This window comes from Zeugodacus cucurbitae, chromosome 3, assembly GCF_028554725.1.
Source record: "Zeugodacus cucurbitae isolate PBARC_wt_2022May chromosome 3, idZeuCucr1.2, whole genome shotgun sequence".
In the NCBI taxonomy this organism is placed as follows: domain Eukaryota; kingdom Metazoa; phylum Arthropoda; class Insecta; order Diptera; family Tephritidae; genus Zeugodacus; species Zeugodacus cucurbitae.
The window spans coordinates 73912657-73928906 of record NC_071668.1 but is presented as its reverse complement, the minus strand read 5'-3'; the positions used below and the strand labels follow the sequence as shown (position 1 = coordinate 73928906).

Sequence of the window (16250 nt, the reverse complement as noted above, 5' to 3'; positions counted from 1 at the left end):
ACCTAAAAAAATTAATAAATAAAATAGACTCTCGAGTTAGTTCCAGCTTTTTGAACTTGCGGAGAGAATTAAGTAAAAAGAAGGACCAATTTTTCTAGATGAATACTTAGCAACTTTACTAAAAATAAATCTTCACTAAAAACGAACAATTTTACAATAAATATATGGGCAATCTATATATACAAAATTTATCTACATCAAAAGCGTCGTATTTAAAAACTTTAGTCGTCGGCTTTTCCGACAGGCGATCGTATTGCGATCGCGTCTTAACTGTTCCTCAGCTGTACGGTGTTTTGGAGGAAACTTACGTGCCATTTGTGGTTTGTAAGGTAAAACCTTTTCTAACTCCTGAATGGTTATGTTTTTTCGCAAACAACGGGATGATTTTCGTAGTCGTCTTAAAGATTTCTCGCTTTGAGATGGCACCATAACATTGTTGATGCTTGGCTGCATTCGAGTTGTTGAGTATACAAATGACAATGCTACCATTTGCTCATCTCGCACGGGAGGGACCGAATCTGAATATGGTTGTCCGCGGACGGAATCTCTACATATAACTTCTTCTGGAGTAACCGAGGAGGGTTGAATATCGATTTGTTGAATTTGCCTAGAAGCTGTCACTACTGCTTGTCCTTCCAGAGCCATCGAATGTGAAGGAATATTTGGAGATGTGAAAATCTGTGACTGAAATGGCTGCACGGATGAGGTGGGTAACGTTTGAGGGAATCCAAAAAAATCTCCGACAAAAGGGATGCGATATGACGAAGCAGGAGTAATCGATGTTGTTGGTGGCGTTCCAAATTGATTAAATTGAGTAGATATTATTCCCCATGGTCTAAAGGGTTTAAACTTAACAAATGTGTTTGATGGCTTAGATATTGTTTCCCATGGTCTAGAGGGTTTAAACTTAACAAATGTGTTTGATGGCTTAGATATTGTTTCCCATGGTCGAAAGGGTTTATACATGTCTTGTCCCGAAAATTCCATTGTATAATATTATTTGCAGCTCTTGACTTGTGCTCTCTTGCTTGACTTTCAAAGGAGTGACTAAAGTCGAGCAAATACTGTTATTTATATGAATCTCTAAATGCAACAGGTCCACCCTTAAACTTTTGGATAGCACTTGTCACATTTATTTTAATTTGGGGTTTCCCGTCCATAGTACAGGTATATACATATATGAAGTTATTAATGGTGATTTTGACAGGTAGTAAAATAGATTAATTTTGCAAATAGAAATAATAATCTATGTAGCGGGGAAAATACCTACATTAGATATAGAAATGACCTTGCTCTAATAATTTTTAAATTAATGTTAAAATCTATACTCTACTATCTGTTACCCTGTGCGCTTCGCTACACCTAAATCGATTAAAACTCCTAAGGGTTTTTACTTTGTGTTTTATTTATTGTTGTAAAACTGTTACTTATTTATAAAACATTTATAAAACATATTGGTATACAACATTTTTGGTTTGAATAAGCACCTTGGTGTTTCCACTCTCGAGCATGCGACGAACAATTGGCCGTGGGAGAAGCACGGTTATTCCAAATTGACGCCGCACACTTGAAACGTTTGCCCTTGCGATTTGTTGATGGTCATCGCAAAGGCAAGACGTACTGGGAACTGCAAGCGCTTAAATTCAAACAGCATGTCCGTTGGAATCATGGGAATGCGTGATAAGAGTACAACTTCACCTGCTGCCTTGCCATTTAGTATTGTTGCTTCAATCAAATTTGGCCACAATTTTTTGACTGAAAGTATTATGCCACCGCATGTTCTTGCATACCGGGGGGATCCAAAGAATTCAAGAATTCAGTTGGATAATTGACTATTTCATCTTGATTCAAAACGCCATCAGTCGATGTATATGTTTTAGCTTTCTTGAATGGCAAAATTGATTTCATTGACGTGTACATTTTTCGGTGCCAATATTGCGTTCACTTAAATAGTGTTGAACAATATTCGGAAATACACTTTCAATCAATTCTTCTTTCGATTGTAAAAGTGTACAAAAGTTGTTCGGCAATGTGTTCAAACCGGTATCATCGATTGGTATTTTGCCTTCGCCAACGTCCAACAACTGCTTCGAAAACGCCGCTGCGGATCGATCGTTTTGCAATTGGACTCGCATGTTGATGGTAAGAGTCAGCCTTTGAACATGTCTCCACAAAACTGACGATTTTAAACATGCGTTTATTTCGTCGGCAGGAGTTGATCGAGGAATGACTGGCAAAGTTTGCCGAAAATCGCCAGATAATAAGACTAATGCTCCGCCAAAAAGTTGTTGCTTTTGGCGTAAATCTTGCATTGTTCTATTGAAAGCTTCTAATGACTTTTTGTTAGCCATTGGGCACTCATCCCATAGAACTATTCCAGCTCCTCGCAAAACTTTTGCCATTGCTGAATTCCTCGATATGCTGAATTGCTGAATGCAGCGATGCCTGACGAAGCAATTGCCAGCGCAATTTTCTGCTGTGACCGTATAGTAGCAAGAATCAAAGAGATCAGAAACGTTTTCCCTGTACCACCGGGCGCATCCAGAAAGTAGAATCCACCGGCGTTATTGTCAACCGCTCGTATAATCTTATCATAAGCATTTTTCTGCTGAATATTCAATTTGGTAATGTTAGCTTGTATGAAAGCACACAATTCATTGCAATCGCATTGTTGTTTACGTTGAAGCTAATGGTCAAGCATATCAATCGCTGAACGATTGGGCGCAGTTATGCCAAGTTGCGCTAATGCCTTATTCGCAATTGTAAGGCACAGATCTTCAACCAATATCAAAGCATCATTATACATTTGTAATGTATATAGCAAGTCTGCGTCCGATGCTCGATTACGCGCCAAAATTAATAAGTCCTCGGTCATGCAGTCTTTGTACTTATTCCACAGTTCTTGCGGATTTGACTTTTGGAAGGCATGTAGATATTATTATGGCGGTGTCCCAATGCATATCATCTTCTAACAAATGCAATCGCTGACATGCTTCACGATACGTCGCACACAACTGACCGTCAACAGTTTTCAAATCATCAAATGATCTTGGTCCGCGCACGTTGACTAATAGCAGACGCAAATAGAAACATTCGGCGTTGTTCGGATGGATGGTTTAAATTCGTCCTATGGCATCGGTTTTACGGACCTTTGGCTAACCGTCAACACGCTCCCCTTGCTTTCGTCGTTGAAATGTATTCAATGATGCATTCCAAGTGAAATATGGTGGTATTTTGGAATATAGTAATGTTCTTGCAAATTCATTTTTTTTTTTTTTTGCAAAACGTGCAATGATACACACATTAAATTTCTTATGTGCACCCTCCACACAGACCCCAATCACCCCTGAAAATTTCATTGAAATCCGGTAAGCCGTCTAGGAGGAGTATGCGAACAGGAAGTTTTGCCACTTAATTTTATATATATAGATTCAGCAATGAAACACCTGATAATGCAGATTTGGAAGTCTTTTTGTAATTGCGAGATCCGTACAAGGTTTTTCCAAAAATCCGTTAACCATCTATGAAGTTACACTACTGTAACGACGAAAACTTCTTTGCCGACATTTCGTTCAAATAATTATGTTGTATGGTTATACCCATAGATGTCGTCCCTACCAAATATTACTGACAAGCTGATATCATTCTAGGTTGAAATATAATTTAAATCAAATAATTAAAAAGATCTCGTTATTGTGAGTAATCTCATTCGGTCCTCTTGGAATTATCGTCAGAGAACGTTTATATTAAATTATATGTATTCTGGACAACATTCCAAGCACCAACTGTGCAAAAGAAATAATGATAAACTAACGGAATGTCTAACAAATAACAATTAAAAACGGTTAGCTAATAGAATTTGGAAAATTATTCATGCTGTGAAAAGTAAGTAGTAGTTATTTAACAAAACCCCATATAAAATATGTAAATTAAAAGAATTAATGAAAAAGAACTGAGATCAGCTGAGGAGACATCGCTTCGATAATGTAATTTATTGGTATTTTTCTACATTTGTAGATATTTGAAACGATAAGTGGTGCGTTGGCAGCATCAAAGCTACGAGACCACGAACGTACAGGTATACAATATACTGCTACTAAAGACATTTAGCAAACGCAAGCAAACCTCTCAGAATAGACGCCGTACTAAATTACAAATATCAAGAATATCATATCAAAATCAATATAAAAAAAAACAAATATCAAGCAAGTGTTTAATTAGAGAATTTATTAACAAGAAATACGTAAAGACCGCAAACATAAATCGACATTTTTTAACCCACTTTCATTTTATATAAAATTTAAGCAAAACCGTTCAACATGGATACATCTACACGCAGAATAATTGATATTGTTTCTTATGTGCACAAAAAGTACGGTTCCATCGAAGTAAAATCCGAAAGCAATAAAACTAAAATAGAAATACTAGACATTGTTGGAGCAAATCCACCGAAACGTATTAAAGTTGAAGCTCTAAAGTATGGCAGTCAAGGAACAAGAACATCTACCAAACGACCAAACTTGCAACCATTTTCCGCACCACCTTTTCAACGTTACGGAAGACCAAATGGTTTTCATCACAACATATTCCAACACTGTGCGACGCGTCCATCACAATGGTTCAAACCGCAGCAACCGATCGTTAAATTAAATATTAATCCATGGTTCAGACCGCAGCAACCGATCGTTAAATTAAATATTAATCGAACTAGAATTCCGGGTATATCGGTAGGATTTCCATTGCCAACTTTCAATTTCAATACTCAATCTTTTGAACGAGTTATTTTTACGCCGACAACCGGCCAACAGAGAATCTTATCTATTAGGAAAGACTTTCCTAATGCAAAACCCAACAGTAATTGTTTGTTTTTCTCAAAACGCACACAAACTGCACCAGATTCAACAACGACTGCAAAGCAAACGCCCAATAAAAAGAAGGATAATAAGGAGGAAACATTAGAAATAGGAGAAGGTGTCTTAGAAGCTAGTTTGCTGCAAAGAGAAGAAGGTCTAATCTGCACTCCACACAATAAGTTTCTCAATGCACAATCTTCACTCATATCAAACATTCCACAAGGTGTCATAAAGTTACTCAATGCACAAGAGCCCTCACCTAAATTTCCATATGTGAAAATAACACGTCCATCGCCACTGATTATTCAAAAATTGAAGGAGCGCCAAATGTCTAATAAAATGAAAAGCTGTGGAGCAAATGTAAATATGGATACATAAACAAAAAATGTTTAATAACTCAAAGGCTGTAGATAATACAGGAACATGTGTAGGTTTAATTTGACTAAATTAAGTGCGACTGAAGCATAAACTTTTACAACAAATTTATGATTATGATATACATATATTAGTATAATATATAAGCTCTAGTACAAAGCAACCATTATTTTTGTTATTTTATAAGTGTGACAGTGTAACAAAGTCTGCATGTATGCATGTATGTACACGTGACGAATTAGAAATTTAGAAAATTTATAATTTTAAAAATTGTCGCAACTACCCTTTGCATTGTGTGTTATATAATTTGTGCTAATTTCTGTAATGTAAACAACAAATAAAATATACTGAAAGACGAACATTAATTTAAACAAATTTCTTTATTAATTCTCCACAGTCTCTGTTAGTCTATTAAAATCATAAACGAGCATGTAAGTAACTCCTAAACAAATTTAATTGTAGAAATTTGAATCGTTTGGATTATCGCGAAACAATTCAAATTTATGCTTTATTTTTCGCTGAAATATGTTATAGTTGATTGCAACTTATTTTTTGCTCTTTTTCACAAATTAGAAAATGGTATAATATTCGAAACAATGACAACTTAACTATTAAAACCTAAACGGTCGAAAACTGATGACTCTGATTGCTTTTGCGGTTTCCTTTGTGTTGTTGACGATTTCTTGGATATATTCACTTTACCGACCCGCTTTGAAAGCGACGACATCGATTTGCCGTGTGTTGTAGTGCTGCTAATATTGCTGCCACCACCCAAACGACGATGAACTGGCAATTCTTGTCGCATTATAATCTCATCTGACTTCAAACGTATGGATTTAGCTTTTACGGGACTAATACGTGTTTTGCCATTGATATTGCTTGCAGCCTTTAAGTTGTACGTTTTCTTTGTGCTATGCAAGATCGTGTCTGTTAATGAGGAAAAGTCGATTTATTAATTATTAACAAAATGAAATTATAATTGCGTGTAACTTACTCAAACCCAGTCTTGATTTAACGCCACCTGCAGCATTTCCTTGATATGCGCCTACAGCGCTGGATTTGTAATTTCTCTCATTGGGTGATTGCTTATAACGCGGTTCCGAGGCTATTTCATGCACCTCCGCTGTAGACGCAAATTTCACAATTTTCTCACTGCTGCTTACAGTATTGGAGCTGGTAACAATATCATCCATATCAACGTCATTACCACTATACATTGAATTATTATCGTCGTCATCACTTTCGTTTGTTTTCAATGGTACTTTCTTCACCAGGATAACCTTTTGCTTCTGTGGATGTATACGCACTGGCGATATATTTGAAGTTACAATCTTTGATTTGACAATAGTTGAACGACTCTGAAGACAAAGTTATAAATTTAGTAATTTTAATTTACGCATAAAGTTTGCTGTTACTGAACTTACTGTAGTTTTCGACGTATTTTTTAGTATTGGTTTAATATGTTTAGCCATGATTAAATCATTATCAGCATCTCCCTGTGATTTTCCGCCTAAACGTGAAAATATGGATGAACCAGTAGGAGCTTTATTATTGCTCCCACCAACACCAGTCACACGTACTTGCACATTGCGTATAGTTGTTTCCTTCGCATTACTGCTATTACTGCCACTACTAATTTCACCGTCATCTGTATCCTCTCTGGCCAAATCTATGGTGGATGAAGAGTTTTTGGCTAGACGTTCAAATACCGCGGAACGTTGTGTGTTTTCACGTTGTGAATATACTAAAAAGTAAATTTTTATTATATTAAAGACAAATAATACTTTCTAAGTAGCTTACTTTTACTTACATTTTTCTTTTTTGGCAAGTATTTCTTTGCTGCGTTTTGTGTTGCCAGAAGGAAGTTTTATTTTATATTTGCCTTCGTGTTCTGGTAAAACGCGTCTAGCTTGTTTAATAATCGGTTCGCCCACATCATCTGAACCTTTAAGATATGTACGACTACTACTAGAGCTTGAAGTACTTGATGTTACTGGCACAGCTGTAATGTGTGTTAATAAATTAAATATTTATAAGAGATTAACACTTGAGCAGTTCTTCTACTTACATTTGAGCCTAACCATGGTAGTCGTCGAGGGACGCTCTTGTGCTAAATGTGGATTTGCCGGTACGGCCGCAATGGGCACACACATTTCTGAATTTATAAGCACCTTTTCTCGAGCAGTTTGGTCACTCACATTCTTTGCATGCCTAATTTATAAATTTACATACAAAGATATTTGTTTACTACATAAAATAAGTAATGTTATTGTATACGTGAGTTGTTATTGTTAATACTATTATTTGTTTTATCTAACTTACCTTAATATAGCTATTATATCGCCCATTGGTGTTATGCCCATTTCACGCAAATATTCTTTATTGAGATCCATTAACATATCATTTTGTATGCGGTTTTCCACAAATATATGTGCGTAACTGGCTGCCGCTGGTGAAGGTATACCAGAGGCATTGAAGAATTTCACCCATTGTGCTGCTCAATATTAAAAATATTAATAAAGTATTAGTTGATAACTTAAATATACATAAGTAAATAAACAAAAACTATCTACCCACACTTTGTGCCATAATACTGAACAACTATTGTAAACTTTTTAAAGAAGTCACACTTCTACTTTTACCCACCTGCTGCTGCGTTAGACATTTTTGCAACACTTACAAGCACATTTATTTTAATTATTTAATTGTTTAAGAGTTCACTTTTCACGGACGAAATATCAAAAGCTAAAAATAATTATTTGCTTTCTGAACGGCAGCCATTAAAGTTTGTGTAATTTCAAGTGTCACTACAAAATACAAACGTCAAACACAATTAATATGTTTACTAGGTTGCCATATCAGTTGGTTCGTTAAAAATAATTTATTACTAAACAAATAAAGCGCTCAAATGTTGTTTTAAAATTTTGTTTTAAAATTAATAATTTTATTTAATAAAAAAGTGCATTTATTTCATAAATTTCTATTTATTAATTATGTTCGCAAAAAAAAATAAATATTTTTATGATAATTTTATTTTAAGAACGGTGAATATGGCAACCTCCTTCGTTTTCGGCTTAAACAGCTGACTTTTATTATTGTAAATAAGTTTAACCTCTAAAAGAAAAATGCACAAGTGATTATTAAAGACTAGAAATAAGTTTAAGTGTACAAAATGATTTTAGGAAAATTATTAGCACACAACACTGTGCAAAAAATAAAGTGTTTGTTGCCAATTAGACCGCTACAAACTCACAAGCGGCTACTGTCAATTACTAACACATTAGCCACCAAGAACCCATTAAATGTTTCCAGCGAAAAAACGCAAAAATATTTGGAAAATCTGCGCGTTGAATTCTATAACTTGCGCACTAATCCTACACCGCACACATTACCTCGTCTAAATCAATTAGATGGCGTGGTATCGGCGCTGGAGCAATATCGCTTACTAAAATCTAAACTTGCGAGCAAAGAAGATATTGAAAATGAAAAGGATGAGGAGATGCGACAACTTTTGGAGGAAGAAAACGAAGTAGATATTAAAATATGAATTTCTATAAATAATTAATTGAATATTCTTCAAATCTCTCAGGTATATGGAGATCTTTTACGTCAAACGGAAGAAACATTACTTGATAAGATGCTTATGTTAGCCGAAGAACAAACATATAATTCACTAATATTTGAAGTGAATGCCGGTGCCGGTGGCCAGGAAGCAATGCTGTTTGCACGTGAGCTCTTTGACATGTACACAAACTTTTTCGATTACAATGGTTGGTCGTATGAAATTATTGATAATGAGGAGACCGATATCGGTGGCTTACGACATGGTAATGTCATTGTACAGAATAGAGATGCGTTTAATCAATTGCAATACGAAGCTGGTGTACATAGAGTGCAACGGGTGCCTGCAACTGAAAAATCTGGTAGAATACACACGAGTACAGCTTCGGTGACAGTAATTCCACGTCCTGACGACGTGAATGTTAACATATCTGAAAAGGATTTGAAAATTGAGACTAAACGCGCTAGTGGTGCTGGTGGACAACACGTTAACACCACGGATTCAGCAGTACGAGTAGTCCATCTACCAACAGGTTTAGCAGTGGAATGTCAAGCTGAGCGTTCACAAATAAAAAATCGAGAACGTGCCATACAACGTTTGCAGGCTAAGTTGGTGCAGCGTCAATTGGAAAGTAAGGAAGCAAATGAAAAACGCACACGCAAAGCACAGCAGGGCAACTTAAATCGAAATGAAAAAATAAGGACCTACAATTTCGTGCAGGATCGTATTACAGATCATCGTATAACCAATGGCACTGTGCATAATTTAGAAGAGTTTTTCGATGGCGGTGAAGACTTAGAGAGACTTATAAAACGTATTGCTGTAGAATTTAGACGTGCAAAGTTAATAGAATTAATTGATAACTATGAAACATTAGAAACTGAGAAAGGAGCAAAGTCAAAAGTGAATGAATAAATATCTATCAAAAATAATTTTAATTTCATAAACTAAATTATTTAATTTTATGCAACATTGCAATTAAATTGGCTTTCAACTTATTTAGCTATATTACTCCAATCTCCGGCAGAACCCATTTGCATTAGATGCTTCCGCACTTCTTTTTCCATTATCGCTTGAATTTCACGGCAACCGTTCAACGCCTGCTCCATGACAGCTGGTAAATTATCGAGATGAAAGCGTTGTGACATCTCCATGAATGCGATCTTGTTAGATGTCGGCAACGATGCGACCGTTAATGTGGGTCCACCCGACATCTCTTCCACGTGTGAGACATCCGTAAGTGGTATGTTATTTTTACTCAATGATGCCGTGCATGCCACAACGTATTCCTTCAGACAAATGCCAGCATCAACAAGCGCAAGTGTGGCGGCATTTAAAGCAACAGCGTAATTAGCGCCATCAGCTTGTAACACTTCCACGAACACATCAATTTGTGAGCGTGGATATAGTTCAGTCTTTATGGCAGCCCTAAGTGCTTGGCGTAGGTAAAGTGTGATCTCTTGAGATTTACGATCTCCACGTGGTCGATTCTTCCGTTCGGCTGTAGAAAATGTCGCCATACTATATTGACAATTTATAAACACTTCATTAAGGTCCAGTTTGTTACTCTGTGCCTGATGTGGGCCATAAACAGCGGCGAGCACTTTTGTATTGCCTTGTTCCAAATAGGCACTACCATCAGGTTGCTCAAATACACCAAGTTTACACTTGATGCAACGAAGTTCATGTGGTCGACGACCATCTAGGCGTAAACCCTGCTCGCTAAGCAATTCAAAATTAGACATTTCTTTCTAAAGTAATTAAAACTTTATTATTTAAACGCAAAAAACTGGTGTTTGTTTTGTGTTAGAAATACACGAGATTTATTTAATTATCGAAATGTCAAATTTATTTCGTTTTGTTTTGTTCGTTGTGCCAACTGCCATGATAGGGTTGTATTTAAGAAATTGGAAATTATATTAAATTACTTAATTGCTTTAAAATTTGTGTTTATTTATAAGCTTGTATTCAAAAAACCGAAATTTATGCATAGTGTTTACATTCTTACACTTCAAAAGTTTAATAGAAGCGTGAAAAGGGAAAAAATCATAAATTCTAGTCTCTGATAAATATTTGGAGCTTATTGCAATAAAGCAGTAATTTTTGATCTCCCTTAATCAAAGAAACTTGGCAGCACTGAGTTGGTGTCAAAAGTGAAGTCATGTAAAAAATGCAATGGGCGTTTAACAGTGAATAAAACAAATATTTTCGAATTAGTTTCAATAAACATAAAGAAAATTATCACATTTATATTAAAAGTTATTGCAAAGGTGTAGTGAATATTTGAAAAAAGTTGGTACGTTGCAAGCGGTGTTATAGAAATATAAATATGTTATTTTCTCATAACAGTGAAGAATTTCTCTACGCAATACAATTGATGTTTTGACTGTATGCGAGTATATTAAAACCGCCCACCACCCAACACCAATATTTGCTTTTTACGAGCCTGCGAGCGTTACAAAATTGTAATTCACAACGCTAAATTTGACATCGACTATAGTGCCAATGGCCAGCAGCGCCAATTAAAGTTAATTAAATGTAATTGTAATGTTGAAGATTAGATGAAGGGAGTGCGAAGCAGCGCTGCTGTCTGAATAACGGAGTTAAAACGTTACACATTTTACACACACATATTGCTATTGCTTTTTATATATTATATATACGTATGTATGTAAAAATTTGTAGCATTGTTGCAAGTTGAAGAAACGCAAGTACAATTTCTTGAATTGCGTTCATCATACAAATGCATAAGTAATAAATTATATTCAATAATTTACATATGAATATATATTGGAACAATTTAAAAAAAGTTCTCATTTTTACATTAGATTAAAACGTTTAATCACTACAAAACAACGGCTGAAGTCTAAGAATCGCATAATAATGCCACCATTGAAGACCTACTCGCCACACAACGAATTCAATGCAAATTGTCACAATGGCAATAGCACAACAGGCGAAGGTGAAAGTAATACATCGGCCGCTGCCGCAACAGCATCGTCAAACCTAAGTGATATTTGTGGTGCTGTAAGCAATGCAGGTGCACAACAACGCGCCACACTGCCGTGTTACAGCAATGCACAGTTTCCATTCAAAGTACTAGCCAATTTAAATCAATTACGTACCGAATCGCGTTTTTGTGATGTAGAAATTGTTGCTGGCGGCATAACATTCAATGCTCACCGTGCTGTCTTGAGCGCGGCCAGCGCCTACTTTGAGGCCATGTTCCGCCCAGAACTAGGTTTGAATGAGGTGAATCAAAAGTCGGTTGTCTTACACACCATAGATGGCGAGATCTTAAGCATTCTACTGGATTTCATATATACTGGACGGTGTGAAATAACACAGGTGCGTTAAAAATTCGATTTATTTTTTAACTGTATGACTTAATATATATATGTATATATGTGTGTCAGTATGTATGCATGTAATTTTACTTTTAATTATAACTTCTTGCGTATTTTTCTAATTAAAGATTTCATTATTTGCTTATTTGCAGTCAAATGTTCAAGAGCTATTAGCTGCCGCTGATATGCTACAGTTGCCGGAAGTTGTAGACGGCTGCTGCGATTTTCTATGTCGCGAATTACATGCCACCAATGCATTGGGCATTCTACGCTTTGCCGAAGCTCATAATTGTGAGACTTTAAAGAAAAGTGCGTTGAACTTTGTGCACTCCAATTTCCCGGCGGTAAGTACAATTGAATAATTGTTGTTTATTTTATTTGTGGTGAGTAAAAAGAATAAGTTCAATGAATTGTGTTTTTATATTCCCGAAAAATTAAGAGAAAAAATGAAGCTGTGTTGTAGTTTTTAATAAATAAAATAAGAAAATAAAAAAATAAGTCACCGCCATTTTTGTTTCCGGCCGGGTTCGAACCGGCGACCTTGTGCGTGTGAAGCACACGTGATAACCACTACACTACGGAAACTGTTGTGTATAGTTTGACATTTAACACATTTGATACTTCAGTGCTATTATATAAAGTAAACTGACACTTCTTAACTATCTGTTTACAAATACATACGCTAATATTGCATATTCAGACACCAATTTTATTGCAAATTTATTAATTTTTCCAAAATTTCTACTATTTTTGTACAGATAACACTCGAAGATGAATTCCTAGACACACCACAAACCCTACTTGCTCAGCTACTAACTTCCGAGCAACTGCGTGTCGACTCCGAATCTCAAGTTTTCCAAGCGGCACTGCGTTGGATAAAACACGATGTCACTCAACGTCGTTGCTACGTTTTCGACACGTTATCACATGTGCGCTTAGCACTTGTACCGGTTAAAGTAATCGACCAGGCGTTGAAGGATTGCCGCGATATGTCAGTAAAGATTGCCTTACGTTCCATTTGTCGCGACATAGCTTCGAAGCGTGGGCAATTGGTGCCACTACGCGTGTGCCCACGTCAGCAAGCCAAAAAGAACATCTACATTATTGGTGGTTCGCGGCGTGAATCACAGCGTGATTGGACACCATCCGATTGTATTTTTGAAACTGTGGCAAAATTCGATATTTTCCGTCGCGAATGGTCCGAAACGGCACCAATGGAAATTGGACGCATACTGCCTGGTGTGGCGGCATTAAATGGCAAAATATATGTAATTGGTGGCGAGCGTGGTTCACAAATTCTTGCTAATGGTGAGGTATATGATCCACAAACCGATATTTGGACACCGATAGCACCGATGATCGTGCCGCGTTGTGAGTTTGGGTTGTGCACTTTCGGTGGCACACTGCTGGCGGTGGGCGGTTGGTTAGGTGACGATATAGGTGGTTCCATTGAGTGCTATGATCCCGAAAAGAATGCCTGGAACAAGCTGGGCGATTTGCCAGAACCACGTTTCAGTATGGGTGTGGTGAGTTTTGAAGGACTCATCTACATTGTGGGCGGCTGCACAACGTCCAGTCGTCATTTGCCAGATTTGATTAGGTGTGTAGACTTCAATTTTGCAAATTGGTTTGTTTTTAACACAATGTTTTCATTTGTACTTTAGTTTCAATCCAATAACGCTCGATTGGCAACCGATGGCACGCATGCGCACCGCACGTTGTCAAATGGGCGTGGCTGTGCTGAATCGTTACCTCTACGTTGTGGGCGGCAACAGTAGTTCGCAGGATGTGTTGAGCACAGTTGAGCGTTACAGTTTCGACGATAATAAGTGGGAGAGTGTTTGCTCGATGTCGGTACCACGCGCTATACCCGCTGTAGCCGCTGCAGATGGACTGCTCTATGTGGCTGGCGGTGATCAGGTCAGTTGAATGCAATTCTATTTACATCTAGTGAGTACTAATTTTACATTTCAGCCCTGTGAGGATAACTTCTATCGCGCGCATATCACTATCAACGCCGTGGAAGCGTATGATCCGCTGACTGATACTTGGAAGAATTGCCCCGACTTGCCTGTGGGACGCTCGGAGGCTGGTGCTGTCGTTGTTTAACGCCTATTTTTCTATAACAGCGTGACACTTTTGGGCAATAACAACGTCTGCGTTTATATTGTTGTGCGTTTAGTGAAAAAGTTGAAGTGTTTTACAAAACGCATGCGATAAATTTAATATACGATAGCTAGGGTATGTATGTATGTATTTGTACTATATGTATTGCCAGATTTATTATGATGTTATGTATTTTTTTTAAATAAACTTACGTCTACATATAAAACTAGAAATTTAAGATTTCGCATTGTATAAGCAACAACTATTCCTGCCCGTTTATTTTAAAAGAAATATTTTTTATATATTATAGATGTATTCATATGTGAGTTGTACGACTTGCAATTTACAATGCGTTTAAAATTGAAAAGGCAACTATAAAATTAATGTTAATCAAAATTTGCGAAATGGCAATGAAGGAGCCTAGACTCGTAACATATACCTTGAAAATACCAAAGCGTTAACGATTTTTTTTTAATTTGTTTTTTATTATTTATTTTTTTTTTATATATTTTTTTTTTTATATATATTTTTTTTATATATATATTTTTATTTTTTTATATATTTTTTTATATATATTTTTTTATTTTTTTATATTTTTTTTTATAAATTTTTAAATATATATATTTTTTATTATTATTTTATATTTTTTTATATTGTAGCACTATTATGCTCCAAGAATGTTTAAAAAAGTTCTTTCAAGTATTTATTCACGCAAACCTTGCAACATTTTCGAAAGCGGAGTAAATAAATAGGCTTCCAATAGTAATCGTTAACAAAACCTAAGTGAGATAACTGCATATTTCAAATATAATAAATTAACTCGAAATTCAACGTATCAAAAAATAATAAACTATTTAAATAAGACTCTATGTAGTTAATTTGAAACGCTATAATATTAACAAAAAAAAATAAATAAAAACATATATCGGTGTATTTTGCATAACAGTACCAGAAGAAATATATGTAATTTGTAGCGCGTATTTAAAATACCGTTGAAACTGTCTCGTATAATAATTTCAAATTTGAATTTAATTTTGTGTAAAATAAAAAGTGAAAAAGTGATTGCGACACGTAATTTATAGTTGAACTAATGTGTCCTTTTTGTTTTTGTAATTATCTTTTTTTTGCTACTTACACCGAGCTTTCAAAAACCCTTAAAAACTGTTAAAAAACCCAATATAATAATGTTAGTGTATATAAAACACATAAAGTAAACATTCAACATTATCACATTGCTAAAACCAAAAATTTTTATTCAAATTTATGTTAATAGCAAAATAACGTAAAACGCTACTATTGATGTTGTTGTCATGAACTATGAACTCTAAAAACTGCGCTGTTGTTTAAATAATATGCGATAGCCGCATCAACATTGTGTAATTGTTATTTTTTAAGTTTGTGTGAAATCGATCTGATCGTTCTTGAATATCTTTAAACAAAATAATGAATTAAATTAATAAAAAAAGAATAAATAATAAAATTATGCCACATAAAATGTTGTAACAAACAAATAAATACAGTATACCAGACATAAGTATTAACATTATCACTAGTTATAAGAGAAAGAAAGCAAATAAAAAGTGAAATAAATCTGTACAAAAGTGTGTGTGTGTTCTTCATTTAAATATTATTATGTGAAAAAAATGAATTGCTAAATATTATTTGGATAAAAAAACAGTGCGCATGAATTGTTAAAAAACCTAAAATTAGTAAAAAATAAATTTAGTTTGTTTCCGGCCGGGTTCGAACCGGCGACCTTGTGCGTGTGAAGCACACGTGATAACCACTACACTACGGAAACCACATATGGTAAGTTCGCTAAAGTCAAGTATAACCAACGCGCTTGTGAAAAGAGCACACTGTGCTACAAATTGCAATTTTTTCAAGAACGCATAAAAATAAATGTATACACCAGCAGCGTTTCACACCAACACAGAGTGTTTCAGAGCACAGAAAAAAAGTTCAACCTAATTGTCAATGAATTAGAAAAATGGCTAGCACTTCGCC

The 16250-nt window shown here is 35.5% G+C and overlaps 5 protein-coding genes and 2 non-coding genes across 11 annotated transcripts in view; 3 read left to right on the top strand and 4 right to left on the bottom strand.

Annotated features, from left to right (window-relative positions):
* Nucleotides 1-5593, top strand: part of LOC105217715 (uncharacterized) — a 135213-nt gene extending 129620 nt beyond the window's left edge. Inside the window, exons 1-3 of one of the 3 annotated variants that reach the window (XM_054227697.1) lie at nucleotides 3871-3885; nucleotides 4018-4078; nucleotides 4306-5593. In XM_054227697.1, the coding sequence (XP_054083672.1) occupies nucleotides 4320-5231 (912 nt within the window). In that variant the 5' untranslated portion in view covers nucleotides 3871-3885; nucleotides 4018-4078; nucleotides 4306-4319 and the 3' untranslated portion in view covers nucleotides 5232-5593. The other 2 variants (XM_054227698.1, XM_054227696.1) reach the window with 2 other exon arrangements.
* Nucleotides 5590-8047, bottom strand: LOC105217714 (uncharacterized protein C19orf47). Its single transcript, XM_011192852.3, has 7 exons — nucleotides 7875-8047; nucleotides 7551-7722; nucleotides 7297-7439; nucleotides 7039-7230; nucleotides 6653-6972; nucleotides 6223-6586; nucleotides 5590-6155 (listed from the first exon to the last, which is right to left on the bottom strand). The coding sequence occupies exons 1-7, from the start codon at nucleotides 7891-7893 to the stop codon at nucleotides 5833-5835; spliced, it is 1533 nt and encodes a 510-aa protein (XP_011191154.2). The 5' UTR covers nucleotides 7894-8047; the 3' UTR covers nucleotides 5590-5832.
* A 269-nt stretch (nucleotides 8048-8316) lies between these two features.
* Nucleotides 8317-9722, top strand: LOC105217712 (peptide chain release factor 1). Its single transcript, XM_011192851.3, has 2 exons — nucleotides 8317-8757; nucleotides 8818-9722. The coding sequence occupies exons 1-2, from the start codon at nucleotides 8401-8403 to the stop codon at nucleotides 9703-9705; spliced, it is 1245 nt and encodes a 414-aa protein (XP_011191153.2). The 5' UTR covers nucleotides 8317-8400; the 3' UTR covers nucleotides 9706-9722.
* LOC105217711 (exosome complex component RRP41) lies at nucleotides 9703-10652 on the bottom strand. Its single transcript, XM_011192850.3, has one exon. It carries the CDS (start codon nucleotides 10533-10535, stop codon nucleotides 9786-9788), a length of 750 nt encoding a protein of 249 aa, XP_011191152.1. The 5' UTR covers nucleotides 10536-10652; the 3' UTR covers nucleotides 9703-9785.
* A 178-nt stretch (nucleotides 10653-10830) lies between these two features.
* LOC105217710 (actin-binding protein IPP) lies at nucleotides 10831-15581 on the top strand. 3 transcript variants are annotated; one of them, XR_852007.3, is made up of 7 exons: nucleotides 11411-11541; nucleotides 11619-12138; nucleotides 12290-12481; nucleotides 12896-13737; nucleotides 13802-14057; nucleotides 14112-14378; nucleotides 14903-15581. XR_852007.3 is itself a non-coding variant. In XM_011192848.3 (6 exons), exons 2-6 carry the CDS (start codon nucleotides 11674-11676, stop codon nucleotides 14244-14246), a joined length of 1890 nt encoding a protein of 629 aa, XP_011191150.1. In that variant the 5' UTR covers nucleotides 10831-11086; nucleotides 11619-11673; the 3' UTR covers nucleotides 14247-14476. The 3 variants fall into 3 exon arrangements, 2 of the variants coding, with proteins under 2 accessions (XP_011191150.1, XP_011191149.1); XM_011192848.3 differs by lacking the exons at nucleotides 11411-11541; nucleotides 14903-15581 and adding an exon at nucleotides 10831-11086 and having other exon boundaries at nucleotides 14112-14476; XM_011192847.3 differs by lacking the exon at nucleotides 14903-15581 and having other exon boundaries at nucleotides 14112-14476.
* On the bottom strand, nucleotides 12650-12722 carry Trnav-cac (transfer RNA valine (anticodon CAC)). Its single transcript has one exon. It is a non-coding gene; the product is annotated as a tRNA-Val (tRNA).
* Nucleotides 15582-15971: 390 nt separating the features above from the next.
* Nucleotides 15972-16044, bottom strand: Trnav-cac (transfer RNA valine (anticodon CAC)). Its single transcript has one exon. It is a non-coding gene; the product is annotated as a tRNA-Val (tRNA).
* Between the last annotated feature and the right edge of the window lie 206 nt (nucleotides 16045-16250).

Coding starts and splice junctions, on each gene's coding strand:
- LOC105217714 (XM_011192852.3), bottom strand. Junction 6,973..7,038: donor ACTTGCCAAAAAAGAAAAAT/GTAAGTAAAAGT, acceptor TTTACTTTTTAG/TATATTCACAACGTGAAAAC. Junction 6,156..6,222: donor TAAATCAAGACTGGGTTTGA/GTAAGTTACACG, acceptor CCTCATTAACAG/ACACGATCTTGCATAGCACA.
- LOC105217712 (XM_011192851.3), top strand. CDS start 8,401: ATGATTTTAGGAAAATTATTAGCACACAACACTGTGCAAAAAATAAAG. Junction 8,758..8,817: donor TTTTGGAGGAAGAAAACGAA/GTAGATATTAAA, acceptor CAAATCTCTCAG/GTATATGGAGATCTTTTACG.
- LOC105217711 (XM_011192850.3), bottom strand. CDS start 10,535: ATGTCTAATTTTGAATTGCTTAGCGAGCAGGGTTTACGCCTAGATGGT.
- LOC105217710 (XM_011192847.3), top strand. Junction 12,139..12,289: donor GACGGTGTGAAATAACACAG/GTGCGTTAAAAA, acceptor GCTTATTTGCAG/TCAAATGTTCAAGAGCTATT. Junction 14,058..14,111: donor ATGTGGCTGGCGGTGATCAG/GTCAGTTGAATG, acceptor TTTACATTTCAG/CCCTGTGAGGATAACTTCTA.